The sequence below is a fragment of the Pipistrellus kuhlii genome, unplaced genomic scaffold (assembly GCF_014108245.1).
Source record: "Pipistrellus kuhlii isolate mPipKuh1 unplaced genomic scaffold, mPipKuh1.p scaffold_m20_p_18, whole genome shotgun sequence".
Taxonomy (NCBI): Eukaryota; Metazoa; Chordata; class Mammalia; order Chiroptera; family Vespertilionidae; genus Pipistrellus; species Pipistrellus kuhlii.
The window spans coordinates 12,517,947-12,539,317 of NW_023425493.1; the positions used below are offsets into that span (position 1 = coordinate 12,517,947).

Here is a 21,371-nt window from a genome sequence, read left to right on the forward strand (position 1 = left end):
AGACAGATTGAGACAGAAATAGACTGAGAGAAACACAGAGAGACAGGGCCATTGATTTTTTTATTCCACTTATTTGTTGAATTCATTGGTTGATTCTGGGAGTCATACCTGCAGTCTTGGTATATCAGGATGGCTCTCTAACCAACTGAGTACCTGGCCAGGGTTGGGAATTAAATAAGTTTTGCAAGTAATCTTTTAAAATGTGTAACATAGTCTCTATTATACTTTGCAAGAGCATCAATAGGTAAACTTTAAACAATTTGAATTTTTTAAAAAATATAAATTTCTATCAATTGTACTGAGGAATACCTGAAATTTGGATTTGACAAACTTAAAGTTTGGAAGAGAAGTATTGAATAAATTCAAACAGCTAAAAAAATACACAGGATATGGTAATCTAGCCCAGGACCCAGTTTCTCTGATTCTCTTTTATTATAGTATTTGTTCTTTCTGAGTTATTTTGAGTGTTATTGTCTATTAACTTAGGAAAATAAAATTTCCCTAGGGTAGGAGTTTATAAACTTTTATATAGAAAGTAGATAAAACAGATTACTATCTAGACCTTAAGTTCTTGAGAACAAGATTTTGTCTTTCTTGTTCATATCCATATTCTCAACACTTAGAAGCATGCCTGGCACATAATGGACACTCAATAAATACTTAATGATTGAAACTTAAATAACTTTAAGTACTATATTATCTATAGACTGTTACCTATTGGTATATTATGAGACTGCTACCTACTATCACTGTTCAAGACACTCAGATGTCTTTACTCAGATGTATATTAATTCCAAAGCTGTATCTTGGTCTAGTATTCAAAGGTAAATAAGTGACTTTGTCCTTTAATTGGGATTAACATATACAAGCAACAAGAAAGTTAAGCATAGGGCTCTTGGATTCTAAATAAACTGGTGTGCATTCAGAAGCAAGAATGATAAGGCTGGTGAAGGCCCTCCAAATCATATATTCAGAACAGCTGAATTATGAGTAATGGTTAACTGATAAAAACATGCACAGTGTTTATATTTTTGAGGGCTCTCCAATATAGAGGGACTGTATAATGTTTTGTTCAAATCTGGGGGTGAAAAGGGATATTAATTATGCCAGAACAACATCTAGGACAACCTAGGATATCTGGTTTTCCTGGGAAAAGATAGTAAGGGATGAGACGTCAACTAGAACTAAATGAGTATAAGTTGGCAAAATTTTGGCCAATGATTGGAGATACTTTTCAAAAATTTGGTTTGACCAAAGGCAGACTGGATTCCTTCATATCTTATTTGTTTCATGTCATTAGAGATATTTAAGTAAAGGCTGAAGGATCATTGGTGGGGATATTCTAGAAGGAATTAAAGAATTGAATGGAATATTTTTTAAATTTAGAGAGTAAGTGTGGAGGTGTAGGAAGGGGAGGAGAGAGAGAGAGAGGAGAGAGAGAGAGAGAGAGAGAGGAAAGAAGAGAGAAAGGAAGGGAGGGAGGGAGGGAGGGAGGGAGGGAGAGAGAGAGAGAGAGAGAGAGAGAGAAAGAGAGAGAGAGAGAGAGGGAGGGAGGGAGGGAGGGAGGGAGGGAGGAAAGGAAAAAAGAAAGAGAAACATTAGTTTGTTGTTCCACTTATGCATTCATTGGTTGATTTTTGTATTCGATGCCCTAATCCAGAATCAAATCCAAAACCTTGGTGTATCAGGTGATGCTCTAACCAATTGAGCTACTAAGCTATGTATATTTAAAATGTCCAGGTTTCTATAGAAAGTTATCGAGAAAAGATAGTCCGCTGATACCAATAGTGAGATGACAGAGATGTTAGTTATCTCACAGGATTTATAACAGCCATCATGAAAATACTTAAGAGAGCAATTGCAAACACCCATAACACAAAATAGAAAGTCTCAGAAGATGTAAAGAAAAACTAAATGAAGATTTAGAACCAAAAATATACAATACGGGGGGTGGGGGGGACCTCTCAGTGGGCTCAATAGAATGGATGGGACAGAGAAAAAATAGTGCATTTGAATATAGAACAATAGAAACTACCCAATGTGAATAGAGAAATAGACTAGGGGGTAGGGGTGGGAGGGAGGGAAATGAACAGAGACCCAGGAACCTATGAAGCTAAATTCAGCAATTCTTTTTTTTTTTTTAAATATATTTTATTGACTTCTTTTACAGAGAGGAAGGGAGAGAGATAGAGAGCTAGAAACGTCAATGAGAGAGAAACATCAACCAGCTTCCTCTTGCACACCCCCTACCGAGGATGTGCCCGCAACCAATGTACATGCCCTTTGACCGGAATTGAACCTGGGACCTTTCAGTCCGCAGACCAACGCTCTACCACTGAGCCAAACTGGTTTCGGCTAAATTCAGCAATTCTAACACTCATGTCATTGGGGTTGCAGATGAAGAGGAGAAAGGGGGGAGCTAACAAGTGTTTGAAGAAATATGGCGAGACATAATCCTACAGATTCAAGAAGTGAATCTCAAACAGGATAAATCCAAACAAATCCATGGCAAGGCACACATAGTCCAACTTTTAAAAAGTAAAGATGAGAAAATTCGAAAGCAGTAAAAGAGAAGCACTTACAGAGGAAAAATAGTTTGAATGACAGTGGATTTCTCATCAGAAGCCATCAATGCCATAAGGCTGGCACACCATTTTTTAAGCGCTGAAAACAATGACCTTGTAAAGATCCTTAACTATCTCCTCCTGGGATCTAGTACCAGCAGCATTCTGGGAGCTCACAGGGAGAAGGGGGATGTCCTCATCAATTTGGCCTACAGGCTTTCATACAATGCTTCTGTTTTCAGTACAAACAGTTCCATCTTCAGTTGTCGGGCTTCTGATTCCACGTATTTAGAAAATGAACCTTTCTCTAGCCTTTTGCTGGGGAGGAGAGGGCAGCTGTCTGGCTGTCTGTACAGTGGCCTAGAGTGTAGACATTTCTCCAGTCCTCCTGTTTTCAGGAGAAACCTGGTACCCCTCATTTCTGGAGGTCTGCAGGAAAAATTGGCTTGCTTTTTGTTGTTTTCACCTGTAGACATTTGGCATATGTTTTTTGTCTTCTAAAATTTTGCCCTCTTTTCAGATCCCTTTTGTTTACAGTGACTCTTTTAAAATCTGTTTACTATTATTCAGTGGGGTTTCTATGGGAGATTGTGATCTGTAAGAGAATGTTAAATTTAACACATTATGTAGTCCTGTCAGCTTCATGGCATCCATAATTTTAATCACATATCTTTGTTGATCTTTTTAAAGTTGTTAATTTTAAAAAAGTCAAATAGTACAAAGAGTCCTGTAGGTGATATATGGCTACAATAATTATTTCAAGTTGAACCACCACCCTCTGGGTGTTGCTATTAAATAGTTACATCAAATCCATCTTTCCTTCAACTGGGTTTCAAATTAAAGTTTAGGAGTCCCCCTTGTGCACTGCTTGTGGAAACACAGACTGGTGCAGCCACTGTGGAGAACAGTATGAAGTTTCCTCAAAAAACTGAAAACGGAACTCCCTTTTGACCTAGTAATCCCATTCCTAGGAATATATCCCAAGAAACTAGAAACACCAATCTGAAAAGATATATGCACCCCTATGTTCATAGCAACACAATTTACAATAGCTAGGATTTGGAAACAGCCTAGGTGTAGATGTACCATAGTTTTGGATAAAAAAAAACTATGGTACATCTACACAATGGAATACTATGCTGACATAAAAAAGAAGGAATTCTCATTATTTGCAGCAACCTGGATGGAATTGGAGAACATCGTGCTGAGTGAAATAAGCCAGTCAATGAAAGAGAAACACTGCATGACCTCACTCATTTATGGATAATAAAGAACATAATCAAAAAACTGATGAACCAAAAGATAGATATAGAGACAGTAAAGCAACAAGCAGACTGTCAAATTACAGCGGGGAGGGTAGGGAGATCTGGGGGAGATAAGAGATCAACCGAAGGTCTTGTATACATGCATATAAATACAACCAATGGACATAAAACTCTGGGGAGGGAGGGCATGTATGGGTGGAGGGGGGGCAATGGTAAGATATGTACACAGATAATAATTTAATAAAAAAAAATGTAGGCATCCCAAACTCCTAAGTTAAAGGTGTACACTATTTTCTTTTTCTAAAAGTATATATTTTATTGAATTTTTTTTTACAGAGAGGAAGGGAGAGGGATAGAGAGTTAAAAATACTGATGAGCGAGAAACATCAATCAGCTGCCTCCTGCACACCTCCTACTGTGGATGTGCCTACAACCAAGGTACATGCGCTTGACTGGAATTGAACCTGGGACCTTTGTCTACAGGGTGATGCTCTATCTGCTGAGCCAAAGTGGTTAGGGCTATATTATTTTCTTATTCCCCTTTAAAGATGTGCTATTGTTTTCCTATAGTCTTATTTTTCTCCAGTTCATCGTCAACACTGCTGGAGGATAATTTATAACAATTAACTTAAAGTGATCCTTCTAAAACTAATAACCCTTTGCTTACAGTTTTTAAAACCTTCACATAGTTTTTAGGGTAGTGTTCAATCTTCTTAGCTAAGCCCGTGGAGACCTTTGATTCTCAGTGTGTTTCTTCCTCCCCTTTTCCCAGACACCACAGCATGCTCTCTGGCCACAGTCCTGTTGAACCTATCAGGTATGCAAGGTGTCATGTTTAACACATGATGTCCCCCTCTGCCTGGAGTGACTTTTCCTTCTCTTCCTCACTTAATTTCTTAATTGTTATCTTCTCCGGAAGCCTCCTTTGTTTTCTGATTTAAATATCTCTTGCTGTGTTCTTTTTTTGTTGTTAATCTTCACCTGCAGTTATTTTCCTATTGATTTTTAGGGAGAGTTGGAAGAGAGAGGGAAAGAGAGAGAAACATTGATGTGAGAGAAATACATCTACTGGTTGCCTCCTGCACACGCCCTGACCAGGGCCTGGGCCAGGGAGGAGCCTGCAACCAAGGTACATGTCTTTGATCTTTGATCGGAATTGAACCTGGGACCCTTTGGTCTGCAGACTGATGCTGTATCCACTGGGCCAAACTGACTAGGGCTCTTGCTGTGTTCTTTTAATGCCTTGATCTTATGTGTGATAGCATGCATGTATAGTGTATGGAATTTTTTTCAGTTGCAGTGTATTTTGTATTTGTATGGTAGCTTTGACATTTCTATGCCTCCTACAGTAAGCCTTCATATCCCTCAAGTGATCAAGCATTTTTCTTCTTCTTGTTAAAAAATGAACATTTTTATTTTGGCACTGTATTTACAGACATCTGTTAGACAGAAAAGATATTCTAAATCCTGTGCTTAAGATACATGTTTTTGGAAAATATGTCTCAATAACATATCAAACAGCGGCTTAGTGACTACATCTTATTTAGTTTTGGATTCTTGGCATTAGCATAGAGATTTACTAATAGCAGATACTTAATATACAAGTGTTGAAACCATTTCTTTTAATTGGCCTGCCTCCTTGCCATTTCTCTGCATGTCTTTTCCATGTCTGTTTTCTCATTTATTCAGCAAATACTTATTGAATTTCTGTGTGTCAGGGATGGTATTAGCCACTGGAGATACAATGGTGAATAAAACACACTTAATCTCTATCCTCTTACGAGTTTATAATTGAGTGGGAAATAGAAATGAACTGACAGTTACAATACAGTGTGAAAGTGCTTTGGGTGAAGGAAAAGTGTACACTAGGGTATTGTGAGAACATAAAGGAGGGATGGACACCTAGCTGGGGCTCTCCGGAGGTTTTGTAGAATAAGCAAAGACAGGAGGGGTGAGTAGGATTTAGCTCAAAGAAGAGTGTTCTACACTAAAGGGGATCTGGGAAGAGACACTCGACTCAGAGAGGTTGCTCTCTAACTTCCTCAGCTTTTTCAGTTTATGTTTAGTCTGTTCTTTAAGACAGCTGAAAGCTTGCCTCCTCTTTAACTAATACCTACTCATCTTTTCTTTCTTTGAATTAAGTTTAGAATTCAATTGTGTATTATTTTCACTTGTATAATTTTAGTTGCCTTAAATATATTGTTAACTTGTCCAGAAAGGCAGGAACTATATCTTCTATTTCTTTTTACTTTCTTTGATAATGCCCAACTGAATACAGCGCTGTCCATATAAGGATCTAATAAATGCTTGCTGAATAGTTATAAAGGGAACAAAAAGAGACAATATATGGGTTTTAAGATTTCAAATACTCAGTGAGTCTGCACCTCAAAATATACCACACCAGCAGGATCAGAGCAAGAGGGTGGTTGCAATGGACAACTGTCAGAATGTTCCACCTCCCCTTTCACCTTCTTTCACAGAGCACTCCCATAGATTGTTGGCAGAGTACTTTGTTGCAGTCAATGAAATTGCCAGTTTGAGAATGAGCATTGTGCCTTGTGTTACATATATGCTTTTAAATATTTTGGAATTTTTCAGAACATGAACACATTGTATTTTTATACTAAATAAATTTTCCAGGTCATCTTAAAACACTGTTCAGTTTTAATCAATACCAGAAGTTCAGCTCCATCTGCTATGAAAGTATAAAACTCATTAAAACATTTAAAAGTAATAGCTTCAATTGCCATTGAGGCGTTTTCTTCTGAATTGCAATCAGGCTACCTTTGACACTGGCAAGTTGGATATGTACTGATGGACTTGAAGATGTAGCCTCTGTGTCCATTATCATTATAAGATATCATTTATTAACTGAGTGTACACTGTACCACTTCTGAACACTATATAAAAACTACTTGTAGACATACTTGCTGCTTTTTAAGGATTTATGTTTTCAGGACCTATAAACGATTCAGGTATATTTATAGAACACATCTAAGCAGCAGAATGAAAATATTAAATCAGAATATGAATAGACTCAGATTGTATCAGCACTAGAGTATTAGGTTTTTCTAGCAAATGCAAATAAAAAGAGATCTAAAGCTAAATAAAACAGACTATACTTTTAATTGAATTGATTTTTCATCTAAATTCAAGTAATTATTAAGGTTTTTAAAAACTGATTTTTTAGAGAGAGAGGAAGGGAGAGGGAGAGAGAGAAACATCGATCAGCTGCTTCCTGCATGCCCCCTACCAGGGATCAAGCTTGCAACTCTGGCATGTGCCCTGAGAATCCAACTGAGAACCTTTTGGTGTCAGGCTACGCCCAACTGTGCTAAAGAGAGGTCTGTGGCCTTGGGCAAGTAGCTTCACAGAAACCGAAAAGACAACCAAAATGAGAATGATAAAGTATGGAATGCCAGCTTTTAAAGTCTTTGGATCTGAGAAGAGCCTCCTAAGTGAATGTTTTCCTAGCTCTTCAGCATTTTTACTTTAAACCCAATTGTTTCTGTCTTATATTCTGCCTTCTGCTATGTTTATTTCCATTTTACTTACAAAGACACACCATGTCCTTTGGAAGCAGGTTTTATGAAGTAATAGGTGTATAGGCCTAGGATTTGAAGATTATACAAAATAAAACTCTTTTTTGGAGGTATGTGTATAAAAGACGTTATTGTTCATGAAATCATTAACCTCACATTCTAGTATGAGACATCATTGATATTGATGGCTTACATTCATTGACACTGACTAACAGGAATATAAAAATTTTAAATTCGTGTTTGTGGCTGAAATAATTACTTCTTGGACTGTTTTTCTGGAGTATACAGGTATTTTGTATTGCTGTAGGGCAAGGCCTACATTTAGCTATTTGCCCAAAGATTAATATTCTAGAGGTTTGGTCGACTTTTAGATGGGAAATAGAGAAACATTTTTAAAATCTATTTTCAGATCCAAAGACTTTAAAAGCTGGCATTCCAAAGAAAACAAACTTGCCAATCATATTTCAGTGTGCTTTGGAGAAATGAAACAATGTAAGCTTTGAATTTTGAGTAAATTATTTGTATTGGCAAGTTTGTTTTAGTACCACCAAAATATACTTTTCTTTTTCTAATCGTATAATTCATAATATGTTTATAACATATCTTAGAACATACACTCTGGTAGCATTTACTCTTAGTTATCACAATGAAAAGCTATGATTGTTAAAAAAAAAAAAAAAATCATCATAGTGCCCTAACTGGTTTGGCTCTGTGGATAGAGTGTCGTTCTGTGGACTGAAGGGTCCTAGGTTCAATTCTGGTCAAGGGCATGTACCTTGCTTGCAGCCACATATCTGGTAAGGGGTGTGCAGAAGGCAGCTGATCAATGTTTCTCTCTCATTGATGTTTCTAACTCTCTATTCCTCTCCCTTCCTCTCTGTAAAAAAATCAATAAAAATATTTTAAAAAGATCATCATAGTTATTATTGAACTTACTAAGTACACAAAGGTATAAGTTGAGTTCACATGGGGTACACACCCACAATACACTTGTATTATGTTATAGAAACATCCCTGGTTGCATACAACAGTTTATGATTGTATTCCATTTAAACAGAGGACAGGACAATAGGATTTATTGGCAGTTCTTATTGTATATGAATGCTTAATAATGCCCTAATTTAAAATTAATTAATAACAAATTCCCTGTGTAACTTAAAATCTGGACTTAGATTAGAATTACGTAAACTAAATGCATCTGTTGCCATTTTCAGACCAAGAATAAAAAGATGCTTTTTGCACTATTTTCTAAAATTTTATTTTCTATAATGATTTTCTTTTAGCTGCATTTAAAATATTAAAGGAAAAGCAGAAAGCAAAGCACCAGCCTGGTAGCTCAGTTGGTTAGATTATCATCCCCACACACCAAAGTTGTGGGTTCTTCCCCGGCCAGGCACATACAAGAGTCAACCAAAGAATGCATAACTAAGTGGAACAACAAATTGATCTCTCTCTCTCTCTCTCTCTCTCTCTCTCTCTCTCTCTCTCTCTCTCTCTCAAATTAATAAATGAAAAATGAAAAATATTAAAAAAGCAGAAAGCAAAAATGAAGGATAAGAAAATTTCATATTAGTAAATTTCTTTTTAATTATATGCCAGTTATTCAGTTTCATTATCATAATTGAATATAGCAAGATTGAGATTCTCTTTTTAAAAAAATATTTTAAAACACACCACAGTATTTTGTTTCTGTATGAGGTATTGTGGTAAATGTGATCATTACCATAAATAAGTGGCATTTTTTGAGTAGGCAGAAATCAGAATTTTTAATTGGCATTTTGTGAATTTTATCATACCTCTTCTCAAAGTACATTTTCCTTGGGTAACATTTGGATTGTGGGTGTGATGGTAACAGAAAACAAGCCTTTCAAAACAAAGTGTCTTATGACTACATAAAAACATATAAATTGTTATCCATAGAGAGACTGATTAAAAAACCTTGAATTTTAAATTTTATTTTACGCGTATGCTTATTTTGAATAAAATCAGAGGGGATTTTAAGTGGGCCTAGGTCCCCTCCTTTTTTAAGAGAAAAGTCATCACATTTAGTTAATTTACGTAAGTAAATTCCACTACAAGTAGTATTTCTCTTGTCTTTTTGAGTAGCCATTAGAGTCCCCTGTGACCTTGGGTACATATTCTAAGGGTTCGTGATGTTCTGTATTTTCTGGTAGCTTGCCTGTTGCCTGCCTCTGGGTCCATCATCCCCCTTTCACTGACTTAGGCAGTATTTCTTCAGTCTCTTATCTTGGGGCTTTGATGCATCTGTTCTGAAGGTGGCCACAGTGACTTTGGGTAGCAGCAGATGGTAAACCTTCAGGCTGCCACCGGCTAGACTGGTGTTTAGTTGGAAAGTTAACGTTTGATGAAGAATCAGTAGTGCATATGAAAGAGCTTTCACTGATGAAATATCTTTTAATTAAAAAATTAGCATACTAGAACCTTTGCACATGTCTGGGCATTTAAAGAAATCTAAAATGAGTTGCTTTCTTATAGATAACTTAGTTATTTACCAGCTTAGTTTTGCTGCTTGCTTTTCCTAGTGTGGTTCTTTCCCTGCTGTCCCTGGCCCAATTTGCCTGTAGTAAAGACGGATAATATAATTAGCTAAACTTAAATAGGGGATGCTTTTTAGGAGTTAAGGTGTTTGGATAAACATTTAAAGTATACTTTGAATTATGGTATTTTGAATTTTAATAACTAGAAAAAAACGTGAATCTTGAGTACTGTCTCCATGCATTCCTGTAAATTTGGCCTGTTGTTTCCTACCTTTGAAGATGTCTCTAAGCAAGGGCTGGGGAATCTTTTTTTCTGCCAAGGGCTATTTGGATAGTTATCACATCATTCGGAGGGCATACAAAATTATCACCTTAAAAATTAGCCTGCTGTATTCGGTCAAACATTTAATTAACTCACCCCTAATGCCTTGGCAGGGCCAGACCAAATCGTTTTGCGGGCTGGACATTCCCCACCCCTGCTCAAAGAGATATATTTCCTCTTGCTCTGAGCTGGTTGATAATTTTTTGACTGCCAGCAATCCACAAAGATTACCCTTTTTGGTTTGTTTGTTCATATCATGATAATGCGGCATATTGAAATTTCTAGGACAAATAAGATTCCAAAAGATTTTTTTTCTGTTCTCCTTAAATTCTAAGGTTACCTTTTATACTTTCCTCTACTGAAAAGAGATTCTTGGAATAGTTAAAGAAAATATTCTTTAGACCAGAGTTTATAGGTATCCATCTTGAATTCTACTTTTTGTATTTCAATTCTCATCAGTGAAATAACTTTTGTGAGCATATGACCACCAAGAACAGCTTGGTTTCATGGCATAGCATGAGAGAAGTGCCTCTACACAGTCTGTTCATGCTGATGATGCCACTTCTGATGCACTAAAGTTGGAGGCTCAATATCTTCTGCTTTTGCAGTTGCTGGGAACATTGCTAGCCTTCTGATGCCAAAGGAAGAGACAGGTAGACCCTAGTGGGGAGAATTATTGGTATTAAAAGTCACCTTTTCCTTGTTTTCTGGGTGTTAACTTTTTAAAAGATATCTTGTGAGAATAAAGTATGGAATTAATAATTAACAGTTTTAGAAATACATTTTGAATATGATAAGCATTCAAAATGAGAAGGGTATTTAGTAAATATAAATAACATTTGATTATCATCATGTGGTATTGGGGGGGAACCAAAGATTTGTTGTTTAAAACCATTTCTACAGAAAAATAATATTTCCAGCTCCTGTAATGCTGCCAACATGAATTTAGTTAATAACATTTAATAACATTAAAATGGTTAAGTGTAAATGATTTTAGCACAGTAAGTATAATCTTATTAGTCTGAAACTATGTTGAGAAAAACTGTATTACAGTTGTACTTGTATGTTTTCTTTGGCTTCTTTATTATTATTATGTTTATCTCATTCTTTCTGGTATGTTCATTGATGTGTGGATTCTCAGAGTTATAATTTGCACAGTTGAAGTCCAGTTCGATTGTATCTAGCAAAAAAGAATAGTGCTTTGACACCATTAAGGGAAGGCTGTGTTGGTCCTAGCTGACTCTGTCAACTTTCCTTAAAATTTTTCTAACTTTTATGAATTGTTGTGGAATTCTATGAAGTAACAAGCACAAAAGTAGAGATAGATATTCTCTCAAATTACTCAGGTAATCTTTCTTTTTATTTTTTAAAGCTTTTATTAAAAAATATGTAAATAGCCAAAACCGGTTTGGCTCAGTGGTAGAGCGTCGGTCTGCGGACTGAAAGGTCCCGGGTTCGATTCCGGTCAAGGGCATGTACATTGGTTGTGGGCGCATCCCCGGTGGGGGGTGTGCAGGAGGCAGCTGGTCGATGTTTCTCTCTCATTGACGTTTCTAGCTATCTATCCCTCTCTCCTCCTCTCTGTAAAAAATCAATAAAATATATTTAAAAAAAGTCAAAAAATATGTAAATAATTGATTTCAGAGAGAAAGGGAGAGGGGACAAGAGATAGAAACATCAGTGATGAGAGAGAATCATTGATTGGCTGCCTCCTGCAAGCCCCCCACTGGGGATTGAACCCATAACCCAGGCATGTGCCCTTGACCAGAATCGAACCCAGAACCCTTCAGTCTGCAGTCTGATGCTCTATCCACTGAGCCAAACCAACTAGGGCAGTTATCTTTCTTTTTAAAGGCATTGCAGCGGAAGGTATTTTTAGAGATCTACAGATTTTGAATGTCAACATTTAAATATCTAAAAAGATTTGAAAATGGGTGACACAATCTTCGGTGAAGGGAGTTCTCCATACTGCTTCACCACAGTCAGTGTCTTTATGGTAGTACCTCTTTTCTTCAAATTTATTCTTCATATGCTTAAAAAATTATCATCATTTGATGCTTTTGATATGTTCCTCCATTCCTCCTGTCTTTCCAAAGGTGGAATCTAGTTAAATATTAGTCCTTCCCTATTCTAGTTAATGGAGAGACGCACACTTCTAATCCGTTGGAGCTTTTCCTACCACTGTTGTGAAGGAAGAGTGGGCAAGTCTCATTGTGTTGGTGGAATTGAAGGACAGATGAGGCTAATCTTTTTTATTCCTTTTTTAAATTAAGGTATTACATGTGTATGTATCTTACCATTCAGATGAGGCTAATCTTTATGGGATAAGTTGTCTGCTTTTTTCCCCAGTGAGGAGCAGTCCTTCTAGATATTGCCACAGGCAAAGATGGAGTAATCTCTTCTTTTAGATCATATGCTAATATAATGCTGATAAGTCAGTGTGGAAAAATGAAAGGGAAATACATTAATTGTATTCTCTTAATAAGGTATGCTATCCAAGATAATTATTTCATGACCGTTTTAGTTATAGTACTTGTTTTATTATGAAATAAGAGATGGGTTTAGGAGCCTTTTATTGGAAAGACAATTGTATCAAATTAGTACCAAATTAGATTTTTGTCTTTATAAAGGTGAGCAAACCCATGAGCAGTTTTTAAATTGATGTGTTCTACGCTTCAAATGAACAAATTCTGTTTGAGGGTTAAAGAAGCTATTATTTTGTCCTTTATGCTGACAGCTTCATTACAGATTGGCCTACTATTGGCATTAAAAAAATGTTTGGCTCCTTATGATCTTTGTGCATGCAACTATAATATTAATGCAGCACCACAGCACTGTTCATTAAGGAATGACTTTAAATGAGGTTGAAGCGTGTACATTTGGAAAGATACAGATGTTAAATGCAGTCATTTCTCTTTGTATACAGCCGTATGGCTAATAATTTCCAAGTGGCTAAAGCTCTTGTTAGCAAGAGTGCTGGTGTGTTAAGAATGGCTCTATAAATAACTTTAAGAACTGAAGTTGAAGGTGCTTCTTTTAAAGACTATTGTTAACTAAACATTATTGCCAAACAGATGGAAAGCATTCACTGGCCTGATGTTTTTAGGTCTAATTATATTATCACCAGCCCGGTACGGCTCAGTTGAAGAGGTGTATCCAGAGGCCAATTTATAATCATTTAGCCAGCACCTGTTTGGGAGAAACTGACAGTCAAAGGGCACATTTAAAAAAAACCACATATGTTCTTGTGTTTATGGCCTCAATGTGAACGTTGTCTAGCTGCAGACAAACTTGGTAGGAGAAGAAAGTAAATGTAAACAAAGCAGCACTTCCCAGGCATGTTTATCGGTCTTCATTTGGCCTCTTTATCTGATCCACTTCATGCTCCATGGCTAAGTGAGATGGCAAAGAGCTATCACGTCTGATTTATGGGCATAGAGGCAGTTTAGTCAATTCGGAAGCTTCGGGTAGAAGAAAGAAGTTCTTTCCTTTGTACGGCTTCCATACCCTTTACCCAGTGAAACATTTATTTCATAGAGATGTGTCTTGTTTATTTTTATTTATTTATTTTTTTAAAATATATTTTATTGATTTTGTACAGAGAGGAAGGGAGAGAGATAGAGAGTTAGAAACATCGATGAGAGAGAGTCATCGATCAGCTGCCTCTTGCACACTCCCTACTGGGGATATGCCCACAACCAAGGTACATGCCCTTGACTGGAATCGAACCCGGGACCCTTCAGTCCTCAGCCGACGCTCTATCCATTGAGCCAAACCGGTTTCGGTGAGATGTGTCTTGTTTAAATAGAACTGGCATTCTGGTGAGTGGCTTAAAGGAGTCACAACTTGATATAAAAACAAATGAGATCTGAGGAACCCTATATGTCTTCACAGACTGGGTGTTCATTGAGTCCATTCTGCAGAGAGAGGGCAGGACCCTGTGCCTCCTTTTTGCTCTCATGATATGTTATTTTAACTGTCAAGGTTCATGTTCTTTGAATGTGTTTCCATGCGGTGGAAGATTGGTGCAGAAGGTAGCTCAAAGGGATATTATGGGGAGAATAGGTCTATCCTCTGAAAATAGTTTCAACCTGATGATCCTACCAACGCTTTCATTTTAGTGTTTTTCCTTTTGATATATTTTTGTATTAAAAGATTTATATATGTCACCTCCATTTTCTTATCAGCCATTATTAACTCAGAGGAGTCTGGCTCCTCTCTCCACCAATTCACTGCATAATGCAATATTTATAAACAAGTTATCAGTGGCTTTCTATTGCCCTAGGCAGTAATTCCTTCTCCTTTCTCAGTCTTTGTGGCTTCTAGATGCTTACACTAATTTACAGCATTTTCTCTCCTTGACATGGTTTTATTTTTTTTTTGAACCTCTACATTTTCTGGTTTTCTTTGTACTTTTCTCCTACAATTTTGGTGGTTATTGCCTATATATTCTCAATATAACAACTATGTATAGTATCCAGAATTTAGACACAACTAGTATAGCTTAGCAATTAAAAAGGAAGAACCCTGTGGCCCGACTACTAGGGTTTGAATTTCACCTTTACCATTGCTTAAGTTCTTAAGCATGAGCAAGTTAACAGCTTTATGTTTGGTTCCTCATCTGTAACATTGGTTAAAGTGTATCTATCTCATTGAAATAACTCACTGTTGAGTGCATTACCTGATTTGATTCCTTAAAACGAAGTTTAGTGCCTAGGATAAAGTAAGCATTTTAGTGGGGCATGTTCTCCTGCCTTTAGCTACTGTCTTTATGGAGAATGCTCAACTATAAACCTTCAGTTTCAATTTATTTTCTAAGCTCCATTCCCATATGGCTGTCTACCTTCCATACTTTTATACCGGAATTCATCCACTTTGAACATTTATTATGGGAGATTCATGGATTGGAGGAGACATCATTTCTGCCCCATACAGTTCTCTGTGGCTGCCATAACAAAGTATTACAAACTTTGCAGTTTAAAACAACTGAATTTATTGTCACATGGGATAGATGTCTGATATAGGTCATGTTGGGCTGTGTTCCTTACTGGAGACTCTGGGGAAAAACGATCATTCTGCTTTCAACATGCTGATACAAACTTTAAATTGGGAGAGAGATAAGTAAGCATAAAACCAAACTGAAGGATTAGAAATGCTATATAGAAGTTGGTACCATATGCACAAGAAGGTGAGAACAAAGGAATAAAAGACTGTTATTGAGAGATAAACATTTGGAAAGATGAACACCTGTTTGGTAAGTGGATGGGGGAACATTTAAGGGAGAAGAAGCAATAATAGTGATAGCAATAACAATAATAACAACTGGCTATATCAGTACTTTTACAGGATTATCTCTCACTAAAATTTTCACATGATAGACACCATTATAATCTAGCATTATAGCTCCTACAGATGAAGCTGTAATGCCTTCACAGTTAGAATAGAAATGGTGAAATTATCACATTGGGTTGTTGAAAGAATTAACATTGATCACACATGTTAAAGCACAGCACATAGTAAACACTTAAAGCCTGGTAGGTGAAGGACAGTAGAGGGTGGATAAGGAAATAGGAAGTGGAATTGACTGGCTTGGTCACTGGTTATGAAGGTAGGGGGTAGGGGATTTTTTATAGTGACTTAGGGAACTTTTTGGTTGGGGGGTTCAGTGGATGGTGGTATTATTCAGTTTTGTAGGAGGAGAAACAGGGTTTTGTTTTGTTTTTAGTGGGGCCAGGGCTTTGAGGAGAAAAAGGGGTGAGCTCAGGAGGTATCTGTGGGAATATTCAATTGAAATTAAATGGAGACCTACATAAGTATATCAAGCACTCAGAAGAGAGGTCAAAGATGATGTCACTATTACTTCAAATTCATCATGTTGAAAATGGAATATACCATCTTCTCAAATTGCTATCTCATCTTAACTCACCACCTTTTCTTCTGACCACCTATTTTTTTTCATCCTTGATTCCAAGTGCTCTGGAGTTGGGGAGGGAGATCCCTGTTTACAGAGCTTGCTGATTCTGTGTTGTAAATACTGTCACTGCGCATTTCAAATGGTAGCTACTTTGGTGCTACAGCAGTGGGATTGAATTGCTGCAGCAGAGACCTCCCTCATGGTCCCGCAAAGCCTAAAATATTTATTATCTGTCTCTTTGTAGAAAAAGTTTGCCAACTTCTGGTTATTTAATTATAAAATATTAAAATGGTAAGATAATTTTGTATCCCTCTTTGCTCCTTCCATCCATCAAGAGGGTGGGGAGTGGGGAGTTTGAGTGGCAGTGTGTGAGATCATGAGGGGTCTTGAGATCATCTTTTGGACTTAGGTTTTTTATCTGAATGAGAAGAGTGACATGACCTACTTCGTTTTAAAAAGAAAATCCTGCCTGCTATTTAGAGAACAGACCAAGGGTAGCAAAGATGGAAGCAGAGAGATCTGCTGGGAGGCAGTTGTTTTAATCCAAGTGCCTCTTTGTTTGGACCAGGGAAATAGCCAGGAAGTGGTGAGGCACGTTCAGTTCTAGATACATTTTGAAGATAAGGCTAACAGAATTTGCTGATGGAAAAAGAGGAGTTAGGATGAGTCCAGAATGGAGAAGTGGGACCATAATGATGCCTCAGACTGGAGCTTGAGTTATTGCAATCACATTATAATAGAAAGTGGCCAGGTAAGGAGCTTTAGAGAGAAAATCGAGATTTCGGCAATTATTGTAAAAAAAAATTATTCTTAATTGTAATGTTTCATGAGAAAAAATTCTAAAATAATTTTTCATTCACTTTGAAGAAATGTATTTTAAAATAAATCTAGGAAACATAGTAATGTTTCTAAAATATGGCATTTTTAATAAAGAAAACCATAAAAAAACTTTCTTTAGGTAAGATAACTTTAATCCTGTGATTTGGTGCCTTTAAAAAAACCTATTCAGAAGTTAACAATTTTTGTGGAGTCAATTTAGCACTTTCCCTCAAACCCTTAGAGTGTAGTTTTAAAAAGCTACGAGTTAATGTTGCATTGTAATTATGAATAAATACTCACTCATATTTTTTATGTAGGTTTTACTTGTAATGGACACAAGGACAGAACAGACATTCGTTTTAAAGGTAAGTAGACTTTGTATGTTTACTTATTTAAATATTTTAGTAATTTAAAAATTTTATTTATATGTTTAATGATCTTGAAATTTATTTTCAAACTGTGCTCCGAAAGAAAAAAAATTAATATTGTTTTCCTGGTGTTTATTTTGTGCAATATGATATGCTCCCGAATAAAACTTAATAATTAAAAAAAATTTGTTTTCCTGGGTGTTTGAATGTTCTATTTTGAATGTTCATTTATATTTGTAGTGATCTGTATTTATTTTATTTTTTGTCCTTTCATTGCATACATTTAACAAGCATTTTAGATTAGAGTATGGAGGAAATAATTTGGATAAGTTGAAGACTCATTTTGTTTAAATGTATAATACACAGTTTAAATTCATCTCTAATACTTCTTGTATAATTTGTGGAGATCATATACCATTTAACCTATGATTATGATTAAGTGCTGACATTTTACCTTAAAGTCTTTGTAACAAATATTTGGGAAAGTATTATCTACATCCCTGGCCTTTTTTATTTCTGTTTTAATTCTCTATATAACTCCATTTGTAACTAAATATATAAGGAAGGAAAATCCCTTCAGTTTTTAAATTTTAAAATTGTATTTGAAATGGATTGTGACAATACACATTCTACAAATATCCCAATTTAAGCATTTCCACAGCATCCAGAATTAACCAATTTCATATTAATCTTATATTTCTTTTTTTGGTGCATGGTAGTAGATTGATCACATTGACATATACTGAAACAAATTTCTTTTTATGAATATATTTTATAACTGGCATTTCCCCAGATTTTTAAACCAAAGTATGACACCAGAAACTACACACACCTATTCCTTTGGAGAAAAATAAAATACTCCTGGTGCTTTTTTGGAATAGAATTTTAAAATTGCCTGTTTAATCTAGGAATACCTTTTGTATCTCAGCAATTTGAATTGATTCACAATGTCTACTGCTTTAAAGATATACACAAGTAAATAAAACTTAAGAAAAGGTCATAGAGAAATAACTGTATGATCCTGATGACTTAGTTTGAGAGCATCTCTAATAAAAACACTGACCCACGTAATTGATTTTAATGGCAGCTTTGTGGCATCTTCTGTTCTCTGGATTCTCGCCAGATGCCATCAGCAGAGCCTCCAGGGACTGAGGGGCATAGAGCAGCAGATGAGTGGTTTCTCTGAAGCCCAGAGTAACTCGGATAGATTAGTTTGGTTGATAAACACAGAGCACAGCAAGCTCCAAAGGCAACTGAGGGTACAACTGACCTTTTTGTTCTCTGTCAGGGTCTAAGGAAAAGCAGTGAATACAGCAGGAACAGAAAGACCATCATCCCCCGCTGTGTGCCCAACATGGTGTGTCTGCACAAGTACATCATTTCTGAGGAGTCGGTATTTCTGGTGCTGCAGCACGCAGAAGGTTGGTTTGTACTTTAAATGTTTTTGCGAAGAATGTCACCTATTTAGCTTTTTGGCTTCTGGAATATCTCTCCGTCATTACACGAATGGATAAAACATATGAAACACACGCAAGAAACTGTTGCCTTCTTCCTCTGCCTTCCCTTCCTACTTTGAGTTGGGAGGGGAAATGGAAACCCAGATGAGCAGCAGATTTCACTGGAGCTACAGGAGCGTTCTGCTGATATACTTAACTCCTTGCTTTCTCCTAGACTCGATCTGATGGGATGAGAATGTGTGCTAAGAGAGCCAGGTTTAATTGTACAGATTTTATTTTGTTCTCTTGTTCTCTGCTGAAAGGATACATTAATGTTAGATGACTAAAATAAAAAGCATCCCCTGAAGAATTAATTAATTACCACCCTTTTTAGAAGGCCCGGTATTTGCTTGACATTTGACATGACCTAGTTATTCAAATCTAGGTTTTTGTGCATACAGCCATTGGCATCACATATGGGGACAAATCAGAGAGAAGCACATTACTTTACTTTCAAACACTGTGAAATTTCAGCTCTGAGTTGAGCGAACAGGTGGCAAAAAGACTATGTTTTGATTTGTTTTTGCCTTTTAGTGCCTGAATTAAAAATTTTTTTCTTAAAAAGAACTGAATACAGCATATAAATATAAATCCACAGTATAAATATTGCCTTTTGCTTTTCAAAGGTGTCCTTTAAAATGGTAAATATATTAAATTTTCTGTATTTCACGAGGGTGTTATTATTATTTTTACATTACTGAGAATAGGGAACTATTGTGCTTTACTAATAGGCATAATATTTGAATTTAATGCACTTTTGCAGGAAAATGAGTCATTGCTTTGCGGAATGAGGTCTCTTATGAGAACTAATGCAAGATTTTTGATGGCACTAAACTATTAATATTGTTTATTATGAAGTACAGCACAAGATAACTACAGATGGAGGGAAGACCTCCATATGTGGTACTTAATAGGAAATTCAGAAGGGGCTCCATGGTCTCTCAGGTATTAAGAGAGTTAATTGTGTGTGTGAATTGGATAACTAATTCACCTTTGTTCAGACATTATAGACAGCTTTTATCTGAGGATACCAGTGCATTACAGACATTATTGAATTAGAGGTCATGTCATCTGATAGTGGAATACAACCACCTCTGGTGTGGAACAAAAATAACTTGTGCAGTAATAATCCATAATAATTTAGAACAAGGTCAGTAGGATGAATGTAATTATAGTCAATGTTCTATTAACCGGGGTGGATTATTCATGTTGGAGATTATCTGTGGCAAATTTTTAATCCTATTTTACCCCTGTTATTTACAAATTCCTCTTCCTATTCTTCTCTTGCTTCTTCTACTCATACTTCAGTTTTTCTTTGGCCATTTTCTCACCTTTCCTTCTACTCTAGAGCTGATATTTGAACTGAATTTATTGCAGAACTATAGAAAGTCTTTATAATCTGTCTTAAAGACATAGACATAATAGTTTTCAAATTTTCCACTATTTTAGATTATCTTTACCAGGTCTCTTTTCCTTTGTTGTTGATCATGTCTGAATTTGAATAGTCACATGACCATAGACTTTGTCTTGGATTATGTAAACACTAAAGGCCTGGTGCACAAAATTCATGCACTGTTTGGGGAGGGGGAGTAAGTCCCCTCAGCCTTTCCAAGAGCCCTCAGGAGGCGGGAGAGGCGCCCACCACTGCAGCTGTACTCATTAGCCATGCACCTGGGTTCTAGCTGAGTGCACTGACCATCAGGGGGCAACTCCTGCATTGAGTGTCTGCCCCCTAGTGGTCAGTGTGCGTCATAGTGACCGGTCATTCTGCCATTCAGTCAACTTGCATATTAGCCTTTTATTATATAGGATTGGGGGTAGGGATCTCTTTTTACTGTGTTTCTTAGGAGTCCATTGTTTACTTTTAAGAAGATTTTATAATGCAAAAATACTAAATTATAATACAAATGGGGACTCTGGATTCATTTAACATTCAACAAATTTATTGAGTATATCTAGGTCACATGTGTCAAACACAAGGCCCTTGGGCCAAATCCGTCCCGCCAGGCCTTGCAATGTGGCCCGCACCGCGCTGTCATCACTGCACTCCGCTGCGTTTCCATCACAATGACAGTTTATGACTGTTCAGTAAACCATTCGGCCCGCGATTTAGGCTGGATTTTAGATTTTGGCCCCTTCTCTGATTGAGTTCGACACCCCTAATCTAGGTGAACAAGACAAGAAAAGAGCCTGCCCCTTTGAAACTTACATTCTTGTGAAGAGTCAAACAGAGAAACTAAAAGCATGAGAATATTAGATAATAATAAGGACTCTACTTATCTTTTACTTTTTATTTATTGATTTCAGAGAGGAAGGGAATGGGAGAGAGTATAGAAACATCACTGACCGACTGCCTCCTGCACAACCACCACTGGGGATTGAGCCCACACCTGAGGCATATATCCTGACCAGGCATCAAACTGTGACCTCCTGGTTCATAGGTCAACACTCAATGACTGAGCCATACTGGCTGGGCATTTCTATAGTAATCTTTAACAGAGAGAGACCCAGTAGATAAGGACTTGGGGACTATTTTAGATTAGGTAGTCAGGGAAGTCCAGGTGACATTTAAGAATTCTGAAT

At 36.6% G+C, this 21,371-nt stretch overlaps 1 protein-coding gene across 11 annotated transcripts in view; it reads left to right on the forward strand.

Moving 5' to 3' along the window:
* RPS6KC1 (ribosomal protein S6 kinase C1) overlaps nucleotides 1–21,371 on the forward strand; it is a 123,838-nt gene that overhangs the window by 69,178 nt on the left and 33,289 nt on the right. For 10 of the 11 annotated variants that reach the window (XM_036441909.1, XM_036441907.2, XM_036441912.2 and 7 more), the window contains 2 exons: nucleotides 17,242–17,289; nucleotides 18,581–18,713. In XM_036441909.1, coding sequence (XP_036297802.1) covers nucleotides 17,242–17,289; nucleotides 18,581–18,713 — 181 coding nt within the window. Of the gene's footprint in view, nucleotides 1–4,601; nucleotides 4,647–17,241; nucleotides 17,290–18,580; nucleotides 18,714–21,371 lie in introns of all 11 variants that reach the window. The other variant, XM_036441918.2, reaches the window with a different exon arrangement.